Here is a 21,543-nt window from a genome sequence, read left to right as displayed (position 1 = left end):
TTCAGCAATGTCACAATCCATAAAATTCTCCTCATTTTTTCGAGAAAATCAAAGGCTTTCCACTGAAGGTAAAATCTTTTAAACTGCACCATATCAGAAACTCAAGGGAGGGACTCCATCAACCCACCCCCGCCCCACCCCGCTTGTACCAAGGTGGGGTTACGACTTTGTGTGTACTTCCGAGGATTAAATAAGCAAAACATTTCCGAACTGAAAATATTTTTAAGGCTTATCGGGAATAGGGTGATCATGAAATCCCCAGAATTTGCTTAAGACATGCACTTGTTCTTCCAAAGTTAAACAATTTACTTTGGGTTGTTTTTTTCGTTTCAGGAATTGCGCATTGCCGTATCAGTAGCACTAGCTATCGGTCCATTTCTCATCTTCTGGTCGCCATTTTTTGCCATAAATTTTGCTTTTGCCATCTGTATGGTAAAGAAATTTAAAAGTTCTGGATGTGCAGGGCTAATGGTTTTACCCTCTTGGATGTTTGACGTAGGTAAATGGCTTCAATATGGGCACCCCGTGCTTGTTCCCATTATTTATGGTCTCCGTGACAAGGAATTTCGGCGAACAGTTGTCAAGGGCTTGCTGTGTTTGTGCTGCAAAAATCCCCGGCTGCCTAACAAAAGAGGCGATGCGAATAGAAATCCTTATTTGCAGCGAGAGGTATGCGATCAGATATCATTTGGTGTGGCTGTCAGGCGAGAGAACCACCTAGAATCGATTCAGCGTAGGGGGGAGCCTATAGTGTTGACAGCATACCAAAATTATAGCCGTCCTTCTGCGAATGATTCAGTTTCATCCATCTTAGGAGAGCTTCATATTAACAATCAGACATCGGAAGGCCGTCAAATGCCGAAGGCGATTTAGAAATTGTACTACATGAACAAAAAATTGAAAAGTACAAGTTTGTATTCACAGGTGGCAGGTCTATGACACCTATGAAGGACACAAACGATTCATTCATTGGAACTATGCTGAAAGCGACAACAAAAATGGTAACCCAACCTGAGTTCCCTCTTCCGTGAACTCGGCCTTGCACGATATAATGCTCATTTTATTGAAATTCACTTATAACGAAGCATCTTTATGGCCCTTTGTTATATTGTTAAGCGATTATTTTCAATATAATAAGCGCCATAAGCGGCTAAACGGAATAATGGCATCGCAGTGATCTCCACGGGAGGCTTTTTTAAGGTTTAATAATAATAATAATAATAATAATAATAATTTTATTTATATAGCGCTAAAATCCAATAATTGTCCAAAGCGCTACCTAATTACAACAAAGAATATATATATATATATATAAAAAAAAAAATCTAAATTATAAAATATCTACAATATACAATATAATTCATTAGTATATACACACTCAGTGATCTTGGTAATTCAAGCAATCTGATTGGTTAGCTATCTCGGACTATGACGTTATATTCACCGCGCTAGGCGGTGAATATAAAGCCGAGCAAAATCGCTGTCGTGAACTGGGTGTTTTGCCAAAGTTTCAAAGTAAAACCTGTTTGAGAATACACGAATATCCAAGTGCTGATGACTTTGAAGGCAAGAAAAGACTTCATGGTGTTTAATCAGCGTGATTTATTGTGAAGTGGTTTACTTTAGCTGACTTTTTGTACGCTCGAAGCTATGTTTACCACTACAGAGGAAAACGAGGTCGCTTTGTCACTGTTTTGTGATTTCGGGATTTTCTCGCAAGACCAATTTTGCCTATAAATAGAGGTTAATTTATGGAGAAGAGAGGAAGGCAAATATTTTCGAAAATTGTACGTGCCAGCAAGTTAACAAGGCAAAGAACTTTGGAGATAAACAACGCTTACCTTGATCGCAGCCGCTGTTGACAGCATTTGCAAGAAGCGACGAAGAAAACTTTCTCATTCACGGTGAGTTGACAGGACAAATAAAGCTCTAGATACTTTTCTTCTCAGAATTGGGTAGTAATTTAAATTTTCGGCGTTTTCTTTTAAACCGTTGATGCTAAAGCTTACAAAACTCGATACAAAAGGATTAAAACTATCATTTGCCATGTTTGAAGATACTGTAAAGATCTAACTTTTGCGCATCCACTGTTTACGGCTTCGTGTTCACGCATGAATTTTCACCCGTCAATCAAACTAATGGTTTTTTAATGGTTTCCTTTCTGATTCTGTTGAGATCACTTCGTGTGAATATACTAAAACAATTATTCACCTCAGGCTCAGTTAATATTGTTGAATAATCCCCTTGACTTTGTCTCGGGGATTATTCAACAATATTAACTTCGCCTTCGGCGAATAATTGTTAAATATAGCCTAAGTTATCTACTATATAAATCAAAAACATCTTAAAACAAAAGGAATCTCATAACCTATATGCTAACTTAAATAAAAAAGTTTTAAGGGATTACTTAAAAGTTGCCACTGAAGCACATTTCCTAATCTCTAGAGGTAAATCGTTCCACAATTTAGGTCCTGCAATAGAGAAAGCTCTGTCTCCATATGTTTTCAATCTGCTTCTTGGAACCACTAAATATTAACGTGAAAGACTTGGGATTAAGGAATTTATGTATAATATGAACAAGAAGGGAAAACGTCATTTAGCTAGAGGTATCTAAAGGGCCTTTAATTAAAACATTTCCAATAGAGTCACTTTCCTGTAAAACATTTTCAATAAAGGCATCTTGGGCACCTGTGATGCTAGATATCCAGTTTTTGTAATGTCGTTTAATAACTTAGCGAATTGACACCCTGTTCTTAAGTATGCACGGTATGTAAAACATGTAAAATAGATACCATTTCAATAAAGTATGCGTCAAGAATATCTTTTCTGTCAAAAATGGTACATAAAAGGCTAAGAACTTAGGGGCGGAGCCTTTCCGCATAAAACTTTGTTGATTATTCCCCTCCAAGGAAACAGGCGCTCTGCGTTCCGCAAATAACTTCTAGCGAGCCAATCCACCTATTATCGACCAGGCAGCTGATTCGATTGCATTACCTAATGCGATGAAATTAAACCTAATGAACGTACCTTGCCCATGATAAAAAAATAAAATAAATGAAAAAAACAATAAGAAGAAAAAATAAGGTGCCGTAGTGTTGTTGCAAAGTTCTCAAGTGAATAAACGCGAGTAGGTACTGAAACCCAAATAAGCGCCACATTTAGGAGAAAAAGTATTATTGTATAAGTGTTCCGTCATCCCAACCCGGGGGTTGGGGGTGCTCCCATGGATTCTCGTCGTGTCACTTATGGGGGCGTAATTTGCCAATTTTGGTGTCACCGAGGATTTTCTGGATGAAAAGCTCATTTTTACCCATACCTATCTTAGGCTGGTGAAAAAGAAATGTATCACTGTTCAAGACACCGTTCAATTAAAGCATCGTACGTTATTAGGGAATTTAAGCAAAGACTACGGAAGGTTCTAGTACGGTGACCGAAAGTAATTTTGTTTCGCCAACCGTCAATGCCTTAAGATCAGGGAGTTTAAGATACCACGACGGCTAAAGCGCTGAAAACGTCGCTTAAAAGTGCATTCGCGTTCTTTATTTTTTATCGCGATTATTCCAACTCTCTTACCTTGTCAAATGTTGGCGAACTCTTCCCGAGGTTGAAGCTATGCAGTGACCCGCCACGGCAAAAACACATTCAAAAAAGGGCGACTCATGGGCAACTTCAGGGATTGCTTGTGTTTTATCAGTCTTATTCACACCACTTGGTGAGATGATATCCCCTATGAAATCCTCTTTCCCGTCAACTGTATTTTGCGTATTTGGCTGTATTTTCCACTTAGGTGTCGTACTCAGTTGACAACTAAATACTTAACGTACTAGACACTACGGCCCGCTATGATTTTCTACGTATTCGGGAAGTATAGTACGGCCATTCAATAAGTTTAATTAGAAAATCAACAACTTTGCACGTGCATCTTATTGTTTTATCAACATTTCTTTGCCATCACTTCACGATCTAGGCGTGAAAATGCCTATCTTCACTTTTTATTAACGACGTAAAAAACGAAGACGAACTATTTTCCTCTGTATGAGTTTGCCTATACATTTGACAAAATAAGCGACTTGTAATATTTATCGCGAAAAAGAATGAAAGAATGGCAATCCTCTTTTTATTAAGAGGCAACGTTTTGACCGCTATACTCGTCGTGGTACCTTGAACTTGAGGCATTGATGCGTGGCGGGTAAAAATACTTCCGGTCACCGTACTAGACCCTTTCGTAGTCGTTGCTTAAAGTCTCTTATCAGTTCAGGAATTGGTTGTCTGTTTTTGTACATCGTTTCTTTCAGCAAGAATCAAATAAAGCTTGGGCCACGCTCGGTGTTCTTCTAGTAATCAGTTTCTTTTTTCTGGGCAGGGATTAGGTGCATTAAGATAAAAACAAGTAACAGATTTTTAACACACAAAATTCTTCAAATTTCGCAAATTCAGCCTCGATATTCTTATAGGAAAAAAAGAGTGTATTAAAGTAAAACGTCACTATATTTCTACTGTTTCAGAAAATGTTTATTGTCAGTAGTAGATAATACGGGTGCCATATGACTATAACATTTCTTTAACATTTTTAGCTTCCCATTCATTTTTTATATAAAATTTTTAACTTGTAATTCTAGCGACCATTTTTTTAGCTGTCTTACTCTTTTTATATTGTATTATTGTAGTTTTGAGGTTTACTATCGTTCTGACGTACTATCTTGTAAATTAATTAATTGTAAATTTAATTGTCACTGAAAAGCCCTCTTTAGAGAGTGTCATTAAAGTTTGTATTGTAAGTTTGTATCGCTAGTTTAGCTTAGTTTTCAGTGTTATGCCATTCAAAATAGATCAAAATCAAAATCAAAATCAAAACCTTTCAATAGATAAAGTCCGGAATCTGGGAAATGAAAGGAGGTAAATATACCAAATTGCTGGCCAAGATTCAGGTCAGAAGAATATTCCGTATACGAGATATCCGAAGAAATGTTTTACCCAAATTTATAGAGATTCCTAGTATGGAAGACACCACGCTGGTTAGGATGGGCACCAACGTGGTGGACGGAAACCAACAAAAACATTCTTTTCCGAGTTTGGGTACAAAAGCGTGAATATATTCCTCGAGGAACTCATAAACAGTAAAGTAATACTTTTTCTAATCCATAAACTGTTTAGATCGCAAAATTCCCCGAAATACGTAATGTAAATCATGGCCACGTCACGCAAAAGCTTAGAAACTCAGGCGTACTCTATCACAAAAATATGTGAGTAAAACCAGCGTCACTTCCATGCTAAACAAATAAGAACTTTGCACCCTTGAAGAAAAGAGAAAAAGATCTCGTTTGATCTTCATGTATAAAATTATTCATGGTTTAGTTGATATTAAGATTAACGATTTTTTAAATTTTACCAATGCCGCCCGTCCCAGAGGCAGCCATAGGCTTTGAAGCAATTAAAAGCTGCTTGAACCTCACTGTAAGAAAGATGTGTTCAATTTTTTTTTTCGCACGAACTGCCGGAGATTGAAATCAGCTCCTCCCTTGCCGAATTTAATAATTACCTTCTTTCATTAGCTCAATAAGAACGTGTAAATTTGAATGGTTACTTTTTATGCTCCAATAAAATAATAATAATAACAATAATTTATTTCCAGCTCATTACATAAAATCTCTGAATGCTCTTACAATACATAAAAATGTATATATATAATGTCCGAAAATAACAAAAAGTCAAGAATAAAAGTAATTTTTAATCTAATTTAAACCTCAAAATTAAATAAAAATTTCTTAAGTCTACTTTTAAAAGATTCCACAGATAGGGCACTCCTCACGTCAAAAAAGAAGATCGTTCCAAAGTCATCGGTCTATGTAATCGCAGATTATTGTCAATGTCGAGATACTGAGCACGCGGGAAGTTTGGAGAGCACGAAAGAGGCGTATAGGGACGTAAGAGTAGCTCGAGGCGCAGCCGAGAGTAACTCTAGCCTTTTGAGTGCTCTCCAAACTTCCCAAGGGCCGAATATCTCGACATACGCACTGCTGAAGCATGAACTAATTGTTTTATAACATTATTAAAGCGATCAATGCAGCATAAACTCAAAATTTTATTATTTTAGGGCGCGCTCAAAGCAGTACGCGTCAATGTTTACGTGCCCATATTTTTTTCCTCACAGTTAAGCTTATGTTTTTATCCTGAAACTGAGAGAAAGTGTACTCTAAAATGAATGTAAAATCCATATTTAGGTGCCGGAAAGCTATTAATTTACCGAAAATTTGTTATTGAGAGAAAACAACTTTGCAAAGAATGATCTCACGCCATAGCCCGCACAGCTCGCGGAGATGACAACAACAACTAACTGAACAACACTCACCTCTTTTCCTTACCATCGGTTAACAAATTCAAACGTTTCCTCTTAAATTTCCTTATAAAACACATGGTAAACGCTTCATCGTGTACTGCTGAGTTATAGCTAGTTATGGATGCACTCAGGAGACTCAGGATTGCTAAGCTCAAAACAACTCGACGAATTACGAATAGTTTATTGACGTCATCAGCGTGCTCAATAGGAATATGAAGCACGCTCCCGCTATTGAATTTGATTTGGCGAATTTTCTAGCTATATGTTATAAAAACATTTGAACGGACACCCCTAACCGGTTGATGAATATTGAGTAGATCACTCAAGTACTTGGGTGCTAGACCGTTTAAAATCTTATAAGTAATAAGCAAAATCTGAAAGGCAAGACGATTTCGAACAGGCAGCCAATGAAGCTTACCGAGAATTGGAGTGGCAGATGTGATCCCCTTTTATAGTTTTGTAACCAGTCCAGCGGCTGAGTTCTGAATACGCTGAAGTTTCGAGACTTTTTTTTTAGGGAGAAAATACATTAGACTGTCACATTAGTCCCGTTTAAAGGATACAAAGGCGTGAATCGTTTTTCTATGCTTGGTTGATACAGATACGGACAAATATTACAGATATGCCTTAGGGCAAAGGATGCAGATTCATGGTGGATTTATCACATGAGTGGACGATGTCAAATAATGGTCAAGGGTCACACCTGGATCACAGGCACTCACGCTTGTCTTGATCACAGAGCCAGCAATATTTACCGTAGCTATAGGCTGACGCTATAGGTAGCGAGACGAAAAATGCACAATTTCCCTTTTTGATGAGTTACACAATCACATTAACTTGTTCTAAGTCATCCAGGATAAGATGTCTTGCGTGCACAATTCTAACTTGCTCAGACAGGATGATTGTTCTGATCTCCGCATAACCAGGTGCATTTGCGCGTCTTCAGCGAATATCATAGACTGTAGGCCACGTGTGATGATAAGATCTTCAATGGACGCAACGTAGAGGGAAAACAACCACGGGCCCAGCACCGAATCCTGGGGCACCCTATAGAGTGAGTTAGCTAGACTAGAGTGAACATCTCTGATGACAGTTGACTGCAAGCGATTAGCCAGATACGATTCATTCCATGCTAGGACAGAAATCCTCAACCCGAAACGGGTGTGTAATCTTTTGACCAGGACACCTTTGGCGATCGTGTCGAAGGCAGCCGATGAGTCAAGCAATACCAGGAAACATGATCGTGATTATCAAGGGCCAAATTTATGTCATTAGAAAAACGCAAAAAGGCAGTTTCGGTGCTGTGATTAGCACAGAATGCTGACTGAGTTTTAGTGTATAGATCAAGGTTAACGTTTTCTTTACTATCCGTGAAGTATTTCTAAGAAAATGACGGCCGCAGTTTTCTTTTGAGACTGTCTTTTGCACTGGTCGTAGGTAGAAATATCTCCGATAATGACCTTTCCCTGTTCAACACAGAACCAACGTTAGCAACGGTTTTGCAGTCGCTCTCCTTTCCTTTGGTTTTGGAATTCGAAAATCGAACATAGGTTTGGTCGCTATCCACCGATCCTTTTGAGGAACTCTTATACATAGAATTAGTTGATTCTGAGGAGATGTTATCGTTAGAATCTCTCACTGGTATCGCTTGATCAATAGGGCAGATATCGGTTTGATCGTCCTCCTCGAAGGCAGGGTTACAAAGCTCCGCTGGAGAGACGGAAGCCTCGGAAGACGAATTCCAGGCACTCGTACTGGAAGTAAATTGATTGGAAGTGCGAAAGGCGTCAACGTTTATCGATAGCAGACCACTGATTTGCCACACTTTTCTTTGGTGTAAATTTAAGCTTAATCGGCTTGCTGCGTCCGCTTTGTATCGCCTTACGGTAGCTGTCCCGCATGTCAAACATTCCAGGCGGTAAGTTGGGACGGAAGATGATGACTGTTCGAGAGTTTTCAAAGCTTGATTCTCGCTGTAAGTAAGTGCTTCGTACCGTACGTCCGTATGCGCTCTTGCTGTAATCTGAGAGCCGCACCATTTTACAGCACAGTCCGAGTAAAATTTTTCTAAACGCTCGCCGAAAAGCTTTGTTGCGGAAACTATTAATGACGGGATTGCAAACCAAATTTCCCTACTGAAGCCACTTGTGTACCGAAAGAATCCATGTTGGCAAAGTCATAAGGCCTGGACAATAGGCTCTCTTGAACAGTGTGGCTATTCAAACCGCGAACACGAATTTCATGCCAAAAAATTGGAGTCCAGCAGATAACAAAAAGGCCCATAACTACGGCTACTGTTGTAGCAATACGCAAATCCTGAAAGAAAAGTTACAGTATTTTGAAATGATCTTCCCTTTAGTTGAAAAACAAGATGAGGTACATTTTAGTGGTGGTGGCGCTGCTGGAGGCCTCTGAAGTCACCAACAACGGTCGCCATCTTGGCCGCCATCTTGGATTTTACCAGAAATTAGAAAACAGGTTAAAACCGCGAGAAATGTTATTTTTTTGTGCTTTACATGAAAAATTAGTAAGTACTTTGCATGATTTTAGCTACAAGATTTACTTTTATTGTTGAAACAAGTTGAGAAAACATGTATTTTCACCCAAAATTGGCTTGACCATCTGCTACTTGTACGTCACCCCCTTCCCCCTCCCCCTCCTTGTACGTCCGAGGGTTAAAGCTGCAAATCTCATTTTTAGTGATTTCCATGTTAATTGGCGAAAAACAAAAACAAACAAACAAGGATAATAAAGTAAAATGACTTTTTTGTAATATGTATATTGGGAAGGGTGGTTTTTTCCACTTTGAAACAAATTGGAGGCTTAGTGAGAAATCGGTGCTTAACGCTCGATAAAACTGGGGGAAATCTCGCTTTGGGTGCACGCGGTGGAGAGCCGTCACTTCTCTGTTACGGGATCGGGATCAAACTGCTAACTGGTAAGGCCGTGGATAAAACAGAACTAGACTTTGGTTCTAATAGCATTTATTCTCATTCTCGGTAAATTAACTAGTTATAACCCTGGCTATACACGGCAAGGTAATCAGCAATGTAATCAGCTGTGAAATCCGCGATGAAATCAGCAATTTAATAAAAAACAGTAAAAACTAGCTTACTTATATGTGATTTTTACAACCCCTGAAGACAAAAGAGAACAAGAGAAATCCAAAGAGAAATCGCTTAATAGAATTAAATGAAAACTAAGAACAAAATCTATTTTTAACTTGAAGTCTTTTGGTACTGTTGCTATTTTAAAAAGTACTGAAATAAAGGACAAGCCAGGTCAGCAAAGCAGCGATTATGTACATGTACAAAGCATTACAATTTGAATAAAATTGCAAGTTCAGCTAGCGGCTGTTTAAACAGGAACAAGCGCAGACTAGTTTTCACCCTAAAAAAGGACAAATCTACATCTGACTGAATTTATGTAATAATGGCTTCAGTGAGTGTCCACAGATCCACAGCTAAGAATGTCTTTGGTACTAAAAATTTCACCCTCCCCAGCCAGGACACTGGGTATCTGTCTGCGCCTCCCCGTGAGCTCTACAATTATCATGATAATTATTGTCAGCAGAGGCCTGGGCAAAGTAAAAACAAGGTGCTTGCCAGTCAAAGCCTCTATAGTAAACATTGGCCCTTACTGAAGAGGTTGTGTCTAAGAGCTCGTCTAAATTCTACCTATACGAGGACTGAAAACGGGTATGGAGTTAAGAGGCCGGGTCTAAAAACGGGTCTAGAAAATAACATTTTTTAGTCTGAAATAGGGTCAGGATTTGGGGAAGAGGGAGGCACACGTACCTCCCCCCCCCCCCCTCCTCCCCCGGTTACCTACCAAGTATCTAAGAGGAATGCTCTATCTTATACTTCAAGAAAACTTGTTCCAATTTTGCGGTCAAGCAACTACCTACAGATCCATGAAAAAGCCATGGGAACGCATAAAATGTCTCTGGGCTCCCAGGGTATAATTGAACAGCTCTTTTTGGAACAGATGTATTGACGATTTGTTTTCTCTATTGAACACAAGTCTAGACAAAATAGAGAACTAAAATCGTGGAAAAGGAAAATAATTTTCACTCTACTATCAAATCCACGGCTGAGATGTCAGAAACAGAGATCACTTTCTTAGAAACAAAAGTGTACAAAGGGGTTAGATTCAACAAGGAACCAGTCCTAGACGGGCAAACAGATTTTAAACCAACCAGGTGCCTATGAGCCAAACAGAAGCCTTTTAAATACTCGTGTCAACCTCCAGGCGTGAAGAAATGCTTCATTAAAGGAGAAGCGCTCAGGCGTCTAAGGACTGATTCCTCTCAAACCACTTTGGAGGAAAATATAAAAAATTTCGAAAATCGCCTGATAGAAAGAGGCTACCCTGTCCCTATTGTGAGAAAGTACCTCTCTGAGTTAAGTTTAGCCGACAGGAAAACAACCCTCTAACAGAGCAACAAATCTGCACGTCAAAAAAAACTACTACCTTTTGTTACACAGTACAGACAATACCACCTGGCTTCTGACTTACACTGAAGAAGACACAATGGGAAGATGACACCTTATATAAAACTAACAACGTCTAAGAGAAATCTTCAGGGAGCCTCCCCTCATCATATCGCAAGGGAAAATCCCTTAGAGACCTATTAGTTAGAGGGAAGCAGATACCTTCCATTACGACTCATTGTAGGAGTCGTGTGTTGTGACTGTCGTTGCCAAGTTTTAAACCTGGTAACCTGAGATATGTCAAAGTTTGATTCCATGCAAGTCCTCGGTTAAAGTCCGACCAAAGGAGTCCCAGGACATCCAAGGGGACTGCAGTGTACTTCAATCATTCTCCCTGTTCCCCCATCCCTTGTCATGACACAAGTTAAAGGAAAGCCATAAAGTTACCTTCTCATCGATATCTCCCTATTCTCAACATTTCATTTCCCTCCCTCCTCTCTAAATTTTCGCCCCGAGTTCTCCCTCCTTCCTAATATGTACCTTCCCCCTCCATTTTGCTGTCTAGGTGCTTCGTTTCTTGGGGCAGGCATGGCGGCTAATGGTTCCTCTGTAAAATAGGACATGCAATGACTTACAACTCGACAAGGAAATGCAAATAGCACAGTCAAAGTATCCAGAAATGTTTTACGAAAACATCTGTTTGAAACGATGTAAAAGAGATGATTTATTGCACTATTTGCATGCCCCAGCCAAAAATTGAAAGTCGAAACCGCGATGGGCATCTCTTCCCAAACAGCTGCCTGAAAAAACAATGAAGTAGTGATTTATGTATGTAGGTAGCCAGCATAAGGCGAATCCGACCACGATGATAGCTAACATTCGAATGACTTTCCGCTTCGCGGCTGTCGAGCTTCTGTTACTGCAAGCATTCCCTGGAGACTTGTGAAACCAGACTCTACGAGCAACGAGGCAGTTGACTACAGCTGTTATTAACAGTGGAAGTGCATAAAAGGCAATAAAGCCGAAAATGTGAAAAGCTTTCATGACGAGATATGTTTCTATGATGTTCTTGGACCATGGCCATACGAGGAGGCAAACATAATGGTCGCGGAATTTCTCGACTTGGAGCAACAATAAGTAAGGTGAACCAGCGAGTAATGAGACGGACCATATTATCATTGTGATCGTCTTATGTTTATGGAAGACGGTTAGTTTTAGAGGGTAATAGATAGCAAAAAAGCGATCGATGGAGATAATAGTCAATGTTATCACAGAAGCGGCGATGGAGACAAGTATGGCATAGGAAAACAGTTTACACGTGATAGTTCCCATTGTTCCACCGAACCAGCGATTATAATCGAAATACATGATCCACACAGAGTTGGGCATTTCTGTCAGGGTAGAATTAAGTCAGCAACTGCCAAGTTCTTGATCAGCAGATAAGTGATTCGTTTCGAAGGTGTTTTGGCTCTCACCACCACCTGTAGTCCCACAGAATTGCCGAACAGCGATATTATAAAGATCGTTATGTACGCAAAGGTGAATCCAACTTTGGTTTCCGTGGTGTATCCAAATTTGATTTCCGTTGAAAGGCCCCAGAAAACGTTATTATTAGTACAATGTAATGTAAGCTAAAGAAATAACGTATTAGCACCCATGAATGTAAACCCCTGTGTATATCCCCAAGTCCTGGCTGAAACCAACATTTATACGCCATGGATACAATATAATTTCCGCCTCACCACGAGAGTTATTTAAGACTGCTCGGCATACCTCGTTAGGCACATGCAGGAGAATTTTTTCGCCCTTTAAAGACTCTTTAAAGTTTGTGAATTTGCTAAAATTTTCTCCTCAGTGATACAATAGGATCGAATGAAATTGATAGAGTAAACTTTGGGGGCTCCGCTGAAACTGCTTGACTCTGCTTGAAGAAAGCTCTCATCCTGCACGAGCCAGACTGGTACAAGGCGAACAGTCGAGTTTACAGGTGAACTCCTTTTTATGAGATCAGGAAAGTAGCCCGATAGATGCTGGCCTCTGATTGGGCACAAAAAAACAGACAAGCATTTGAATACGTCGTGGAACTGGTTCGTATAAGTATTATCCCCAGGGCGCGATCCCTAGCCCGTTCTCGAAAACTTTTGCGCTTTTTTCCTGACCCAACTGACCACCCCTGGGTCGCCGAATTGAGCTATTCCTGAATGAAAGAAATTTCACAGTTAACCGGTTTCCTCGAGTAGAGCGGGTCGCTAAATCTAACTGCAACGCCACGTAATGGACACTAATAACTTTCACGGAATTGCAAACTGATTAGAATTTAATCATGTTGTTTGTGACTCATTTCGCCCATTCCTTGTGGAAATGGTTAGGTGGACTGCGGTTTGGTGCATTCTTCGTAATCTCCTTTAAGAATAAGTTCTGACCGGTTAACGGTTTTCTGTTTTGTTTGATTTCAGGAAGTTAAATTTTGTCACGTTTTTGACTTTTCATTTGTTTGTAAATTAGGAGGACAGGTATAATAAAAACATTTCATGTTTATAAGCTTCATATAAAATGTTAATCCGAATAGATGTCTCATTATATATTTCAATCATCCAATGCCGAATTCAAAGCCCAAATCAGGGGCACCCAACGACTGTTTTCTGTAAAATATCTGTTCGGAGAAGCAAATATTGCCTAGAGTTTTTTTCTATTACTTGAGGACGGCTAAAAATTTCTCGATAACCGTTCCATTCATGAATGTACAATTTTCGAAACTTTTTTCATAAATCCCCTATGATTTTCTGAAGCTTAATTTGTCACATTTCACTCCACAAGTAATGCTGTTTTTCGTAGAAAAACGAAACCTAAAACTTTCGGATTCAAAAATGTGATTGAGAGAGGAATCAGAAAACTTTTCACATTCGTAAAAGGATAAATTGCATCTAAATTTTCGGGAAAATAATTCTGAAGCCCTTGCAATTTCGAAAAGACGAAAAAGTCCCCTAGGGTGACCGAACAGAATCCAATTTTATACCGCCGCTTAGAATGTATTTCTTGAGATCTAAAACTACTCTGGATAGCCTGAAAAGTGTTTTCAACGTATTTAGAGGGAAGTCGTCGTTGGGTGCCCCTGCCTAATGACCCCTGCCTTTTCAGTTTGCAGATGATGCAGATGGTGATAGTCAGTTGCACAATATATCTACTGAATATTGATGAGTTTTTCAGGAGTTAATAGCTTCCAGTGCGGATAAACTTTTTTATAGAGTTTTTGGTTAGGATGGTTTAAAAGACAATTCCAAATTTGTCTGCTTATCCGGATCGGCCCTTAGATAAATCGGTCATTTTTCAAACTTTGTTTGCGACGGAACAATCCCCAAGGCGCCGAGGACAAAATTTGCTTTGGCTAAAGACTGAACACAGCTCTTGCTGAAAAGAACTGACTAAATCACGAAAATGCGTTTTTTCCCGTCAGTCATTTGTTTTAAAGCCGTTATTCTTTCCAGCGTTGGCGGATATGGCAGGCTGTTTAAAGTAAATTGTTTCCAGTGCAGATAATTTTTTCAAAGCAAGAATTATAACCATACAATGTAAGGTTGAAATGTTTTAAAGAGAATTCCTAATTTGTCTGCCAATGTGGATAGCCGGGCCCGTTAACTTTGGGAAATTCGTTTGAAGCCCAAATTAAGATACTCAAGACAGTTCCCGTTATACATATGTTTTACCACATTGCTTAAATATCTTATAGCTTGTGTTTCAGGAAAAACTAAACTGTAGCACATAGCTTTATTTTTATCGCTACTAGGGGTGGCGAATGGTCTTTGCGAGCATTCGCGATCATGCAGAGCACTGCGATTTTTTTGCGAGCGCGAGCAGAAATAAAAAAATTGCTTTGCGAGCAGCGAGCAGTTTAGAGAGTACAACTCGCGAGCAGCGAGCAGTTCTTATATTTTCCGCTTGCAGCAATCCATATGGAAATCCTTTTCTTTAAAAAAAAAAACAGAAAATATTTTAAAACGGGGTTTTAATTTAGAACGCACCAATTTCTTTTGAAGCTAGTTTGAGTGACACCTTATCGAGATCTAACCAATTACAGTCGCGTTTGATGCCAAATGACGTCACATTTTCGCTTCACTTCATCATGCACGTGTTCGTACGGATCAGAAAGCAAAGATCACAAGAAGAACAACCATGTAGAACAATCATATATAACCATATATAGATAGATTAGCTAATTTATTATCTATCGTTGTCATTTATCGCGTACATTTCCACTGAACTTGATAGCCATATTTATAGGAATTAAGCACCATACAGAATTACATTTACTTTAACCCAAAGAAGGATTTACAAAATTTCGAGCAATACTGACAAGAAAGCGAGCTTGCGAGCAACTGCAAAAATTTGGGGAGCTTGAGCAAGCGAGCACTCGTTTAAATTTGCGAGCAAATCGAGCAAAGGTAAAATTTCGCGAGCAGTTAAAAATTTTAATGGACCATTCATCATCACAGGGGTTGGGAGGGAAGAGACGAGGTCTGGGACCGAGAAACGATGTTCTCACAACTGGCAAAGCGGTCACCCAGCGTGGTGGTCAGCGGATAATTACAGTATTTTTCCCACAAATATTTTTAGACTTTTTAGAAGCAAGAAGCGAACCAGCAGAGGAAATCAAAAATGCTTAAAAAATTGAAAAAAAAATCATATCATGCATCATTGTTTTTCTGCATATCGTATTTGTCTTTCGGTACTGAAATGCGGGGAAAACTACAACGCAGCCGTGCTAGATCTTAACCAACAACAACGCGCTCGATGGATTTATTTATAGCTTACTTCACTTTTGCCGGACAAGGATAACTTGATGCGGATAAAAATTACTGGACCAAGTGTCAAATTTTGGAAATTTTCGGAAATTTTCGGAAGCAAGTATATTCAAGAGAGTTTATAAATATGAGCTTACTGCTCTACATATCATAACTGACTAAAAATTAACACTTCATTTAACTTCGTTTATTTCGATCAGTCAACACCTTGAATCCAAAGTTAAAATTAAAAACGACCCTAAAACAAATCACAACTACTACTGAAAGCTCTGTACCTTGAAGCGACTTTAACTTTCCTAAGGTTTGCAGCAAAACACTGCTCGATAGCTCACCTCTTCGGCGTTTCTTAGCAGCTATACGGAGCTATATGTTGCATATTCCAAACTCTGCAGAGGAAAATTGTTTAACAGAAAAAGAAAACCACACACTATGTCTGAAAAGCGACATAAAATCAATAAATTTGCGAATTACCAAAATATAATAGTGAGAAACAGTCCCGTCTTCGACCACCACGTTTTTGTTCTTTCTCAAGACCGATGATCTACTGTTTTTGAAGTAATGCAAATGATCAGTACATAAATCCGCTGGCAAGACCCTTGGTGATCGCTTTGCAAGTTGTGAGAACATCGTTTGGATTTCATTTAAGAGAACGTATGGGAAGAGGCTCCCCCCCCCCCCCCCTCCCCTGATTCATCACCCCTGCTACTTTAAGCCAAAATTAAGGACTAGCTAAGAACTTCGGTCAGTCGAAGGGGAATCCCCGTCTAAAATGTACCTCTTCTTTCAGGTCATTAATTCTTGAGATAATTTTTCTAGTAGTAGGAGTCTTTTATAAATCAACTTATCGGGGATATCACCCCTACTTCTTCCCTTTTTCGTGTAAGCAAAGTTTTGATAGATTTTACCAGTCATGTTGTATTTACCTTTTGGTTGTTCTGAAGTTTTCGGTAGCGAAAATTGATTTTATCGACTTTCTCCAAGGCAAAGTGCACTTTTCTACAACAAACTACATCAAGTTTAGTAACTTGCTGATACCTACGCCTGTAGCTCTAAATATGAGCAAAATATTTAATACAGTGGAAGCTCTCGTGAGCGGACACCCTCGAGACGCGAAAAGGTGTCCGTAACTGGGGCAGGTCGTTTGCGCGGGAATGTTAAAATACAGACTGACATTGTATGGAAGATGAAAGTAACACGGTTTTGTGAAGGCTGCTGTAAGTAGCCTGCGTAGCTGGCGGGATCATTCGCTCAAGCAGCAAAGTTTTGGCAGAGGAGCTACGAAGTTGGCAGTGAATGGGGCTTCGCCGCCTGAAATACTCTCACACGCGCGCGCAAAGCAGTTCCGCCAGCTACCCAGGCTAGCTGTAAGTAGAGTTGTCCGCTCAGTTACCAGAGTATCCTATATGAGATCTTTCACTGCATGAGCAATGTTTTTTATATATTTTTGTTTTTCTAATCAAGTAAATCTCTCACTTGAGCTAAAATAGAGCCTCAAAATACCTTTAACTCTATTTCTATGTACCTCATTGTTCTACACAAAAAGTAAAAATGCAAGTGACATATAAAGCCTTTTAATATACCTACAGAATGAAATGGAGACCTGCCTTTCCAGATCGTTTCGTCTTTTGTTGGCGCTGGCAAAATGAAACTAAATATGAAAAACAAGAATTAGCACCATTTTATAGGTTAATAATTAGCTATTACAGCTGTGCACCTGATAAAAAATTAGTTGTTGTCGAGATATTTTGGGCTGATTTTATGTGGTCAGTACTAATACTAACAGTTACAGCTACGTGATGGTGATAATCGACCTACATTGTATCAAACCTTATGTTTGGTTTTGTTTGACAACGTGTGTGAAATTTATTGAGGAAAACTTCAACAATTGTATGAAAGAAACATTAAATTATCATGCACTGTGGCCTAGCCTCGGCTTCGCAGCATGTGTTTGATGGGAAGTATGCGTTTGAAGGCTGAATTAAGGCGGGGGCCTCAATTTCTCATTTTTCTTCCCTTCAAGCACCTGTCGCGCAGCTCAGATTTTTTGTTATGAAACATTGTCTACTTATACAAAAAAAAATGTGAGGATGATAAGTCTTCCAATCCATTTTTCTGTCTTTTTGTCAGTTTTTTAAATTGCGTTTACTGCTTGGTCTTTTACATGTATCATTCAGTGGTTATTGTCTCAAATTTATATATTCATGTGAACATTATTTGTTAATTAACGATGCATTTGAAACTGCAAACCAAGAGAAATATAGAACAAACAAAAATGCTAGCTATTATTGGGGGAAGATATCAAGGCGTAAAATTATCTCGGAATTCCTTGCACGTATTTTACACGTTTTGTGTAATGGATCACACAGGGAGAATGAATCTTCGTTATGAAAAATGCAAATTTTGGAAAACCTGACCGTCAAATTCGGTTGCCAAGGTAATAGAAATGTTGACGTCCACTTACGACAACTTTGAAGTGTTCCCAAATACTTTCTTGGAAATGTCGCTAAGTTTGGCGGTCGAGACCTAAACGATTTTTTTTAAGTGAGGAGGACCTCAAGAGTCCCATAACCTGAATAGGGTTAAGTTCATCTTGTTGTGGTGCTTATCAGGAGCCCGGGCTCCTCCGTTTTAGTAACTACGGCCATATGATAAACCACAACACCGCAAAGTGTCAGCGAGTTGTTTCGTTTCATCGAATACCGTAAGTTTAAAATCAGAAACACCGCACCGCCGCAAGGTGGGATTTTATTCACCGCAACTCCGCGGAAAGCAAATGAGCGACACCTTTTTTATTACAAAGTACGACACGGTTTATTACAAATTGCGACAGGTATTACAAAGTGCGATGGATTTATTACAAATTGCGACAGGTATTACAAAGTGCGATGATTATTAAAAATTGCGACAGTACACACCGCGGCAACAACGTAAATCCCCCTGTCCCTCTCCAAACTGTCATCTCCGGCAATAGATTTCTGATTGCTCAGTTTCTCTCAATAGAGCTTTGGAAAAAACAAACTTTTAAATAGTAGATAGATCGTCAGTGCTCTTAAGTATTTTGCATTCATTTTATATTTGACATTTTGACATTTTCAGTTTTCAAATGTCAATTTCCCCACCCTTGGGTCTCTATTTTGAGTCAAATTCCCATCCCTGGGGCAAACTAATAGGCACTCACAACAGTCTTTATTGCAGCACTGAGCGTCTCCAGACAGAAATAATTACTTGGTGACAAAATAATGGTGTCAACAAACTTTGTGCGTTTCCCCAAGTGTAGAAGACATATTCTAGCTGGATATTTAGTGTAGCTGGTAATTTAAATCTAACACACATGCAATACTCCCGAAAGTGCGTTTGAATTGTTTCACACAGTTTTTGCAGCAATGTAAAATGTGCAATGCCATCCCGAACATGACTGACATGCCAGTATCAAGAAGGGTTAATGTCTTAGGGCTGTTGTTTTGTACCCGTGGTCCAGAATTTCATTTAATTGGACATTTTGAGTATAGTAGCAAATCTAACACAGAATTCCAGGAATCTTTCATGTCTTTATGTATGATTTTTTATCTTTCGTTTTGCATCAGTCAATTCCACTTGCCCCCAGCCCCCCCCCCCCGGGCTACTGCTGCGAGGCATTTTCCCGCCTTGTCAGTGCCGGGGGTGGGGCATTTGCAAATTTTGCCCTGCCCGGGCGCCGGGCATTTGCAATCGCACATTAAAATGCTTAAAATGGCACTATTCGACAGTGCAATCAATGAAAAATGTTACGGTGTTGACGGAGGACGGGGCATTTGCCCTCTTGTTTTGTCCCCACCCCGGGGGATTTGACAGCTCAAGAGTCCTCACCCCCGGGGATTTGCCATCTTAGGCAAAACAAATGCCAGTGCCCGGGGGTGAGCCCGGGAGAGGGGGGGAGGGGGCTGGGCGCAGCTGGAATCGACTGATGCATTTTATCAAAAATTAAACTTGTGGCAGGGCAGCATCTGGTGGAAACATGTACGTAGAAAGCATATTTTCAAAATGAGACTTTGTGCAAGTATTGCTTCTCAATACTGAGAGACAACTTCAAAAACTAAAAAAGCAAGTTTCGTTCTGCCATCCTTCACAAAGAAATGAACGCATCAAAATGTGGGAAAGTCATCCAAATGACTACGGGGTATTTTCTAAGATTTCAGACCTCTTATCACTCATTCCCTGGTCCTCCACTTTCCAAGATAGTGGCAGAGTCAAATTTCCTACCCTGGGGACGTTCAGGACGTGCGCTTCAATGGGTCTAGTTCCCGTGTCAATGTAAATCGAAAAACAGGAATAACAGTGCCATATTTAACCGATCAAATTATTACAACATCACAAAACAAAAGGAAAGAAGGCTGAATAAAATCAGCTGAACACCGAAAACAAATCTGGGTAAATTCAATTTTAAAATCCATATGTTAAACTAAATAACTCAAAATTAAATGTCAGTCAAGCAAGTGAATTTAGGAAATTTACAAAGAAAGCTGTGTAAAAGAATTCGAGTTTCCTTTGCTCATGATCCCTCAAAATGTCACAACTAAAAGCTAAGACGGTTGGTATTTAAATAGGAAAAAGATCCAGTTATTAGGTAACTAAGCTGTATAATTCTTCAGAAAGTAACTATCCGTTTAAAAGTAAGCATTGAAGTAAATTGTGTAAATTTAAGAGAACTAAAACATAGCAATGCAAATTCAATGTAAATTACAGCTGAAACAACTTCAAAGGGAATGTTTAAAAGCTAGATAAGAAATTCGAGGCAAATAAATAATTCATGAGAAATCTCTTCTTACACTGGTGTCGTTATTTATTTCACTTAGCCATCTTTGTAGTTCCATATCCTTAAGTCGTTGCCTGATCATGTTTACGATTCCATGTCCGCACCGCAGAGTTCTCCTAATCCTATCTGTTCCAATAAGCTTTTGATTTTTTTTGCTCCAGAGAGCTTTATTTTCATTCCATTTAATGTCATTGTATGCTATTTGGGATAGATTTGTTTTCATTTTTGGTTAAGGTTAAAGTTCCTACATTGGGCTTCAATTCTCATTGGGAACATTCCTGTCTCAGCCATGCACGTAGCCTGAGTATCAGGCGTTTCTAGGAAAAAGGGGAAAGACGGAATCGAAAAAGGGAGAGAGCTGAAGGAGAGAAACTTCCTTTCGCTTTCCCCCCTCCCCCTTCCCCCATCTAAAATTTCCTACCCCCTAGCCCCTTACGAAGGCCTGATACTCAGGCTACCATGCACGCATTGTTATTGCAGTATTTATTAACTCCCAGCAACCACTTTAGGAATTTATTTTGAAGTAATTCTGCTGGATCCTTTTCTAATTGTCCATTGCAATCAATCCCCCACACTTCACTCGCATAAAAGAGTGCATCAAATAACTTCATCGTTGAAGTTTATGTTAGTAAAGTTTATATTTTCTCTGAAGTGGTTTCCCATCTCTTTTCGTAATTTATAGAGTGCTTTAAGTGCAACTTTCTCCAGCTCATGCCTAGCGAAATTAAAGTTTCCAAAAGGACTCATTACGAGTCCAAGATATTTGTAGGATTTGACGTTTTCCAGTTCATCAGCACCGTATCTGAACCAGTAGTTGTGAAAGACTTACCACAGTTATTAAAAATCATAATTTTTGTCTTGTCTAAATTTTCACTTAAATCGGCATTGTCACTGAAAGATTCCAGCTTATTCAGGACTATTTGAAGGCTTTTTGCTGATCTAGAGAAGATCACTAGATCGTCCACATATAATAGACAATTCATATATTTATCACTTAGCATAAATGTCGGTTGAACGCGCGGTATTTAGGAAATTTGGTAGATCGCTTAGATATAGACTACGAGTAGACCCCATTTTCCCTCAGGGATAGTAGAGCGAGGGAAACGCGAGCGCGCGTGAAAATCACCCCACGCGAGAAGAGGCAACACGCACGTGTTGCCTCTTCTCGCATGGGGTGATTTT

At 39.4% G+C, this 21,543-nt stretch overlaps 1 protein-coding gene and 1 pseudogene across 1 annotated transcript; both read right to left on the bottom strand.

The window, feature by feature from the left end:
• Window positions 1–7,718: 7,718 nt before the first annotated feature.
• The window catches only part of LOC140934509 (uncharacterized), a 37,310-nt pseudogene continuing 23,485 nt past the window's right edge, over window positions 7,719–21,543 (bottom strand).
• Window positions 11,503–12,239, bottom strand: LOC140932910 (substance-P receptor-like). The gene has a single exon (XM_073382403.1). It carries the CDS (start codon window positions 12,157–12,159, stop codon window positions 11,503–11,505), a length of 657 nt encoding a protein of 218 aa, XP_073238504.1. The 5' UTR covers window positions 12,160–12,239.

Source organism: Porites lutea, chromosome 4 (genome assembly GCF_958299795.1).
Source record: "Porites lutea chromosome 4, jaPorLute2.1, whole genome shotgun sequence".
NCBI lineage: Eukaryota > Metazoa > Cnidaria > Anthozoa > Scleractinia > Poritidae > Porites > Porites lutea.
The sequence above is the reverse complement of the archived record's forward strand: the minus strand, read 5'-3'. Positions and strand labels throughout refer to the sequence as shown.

Excerpts from the sequence above, each read along its gene's own strand:
- LOC140932910 (XM_073382403.1), bottom strand. The coding sequence starts at position 12,159 with ATGCCCAACTCTGTGTGGATCATGTATTTCGATTATAATCGCTGGTTC.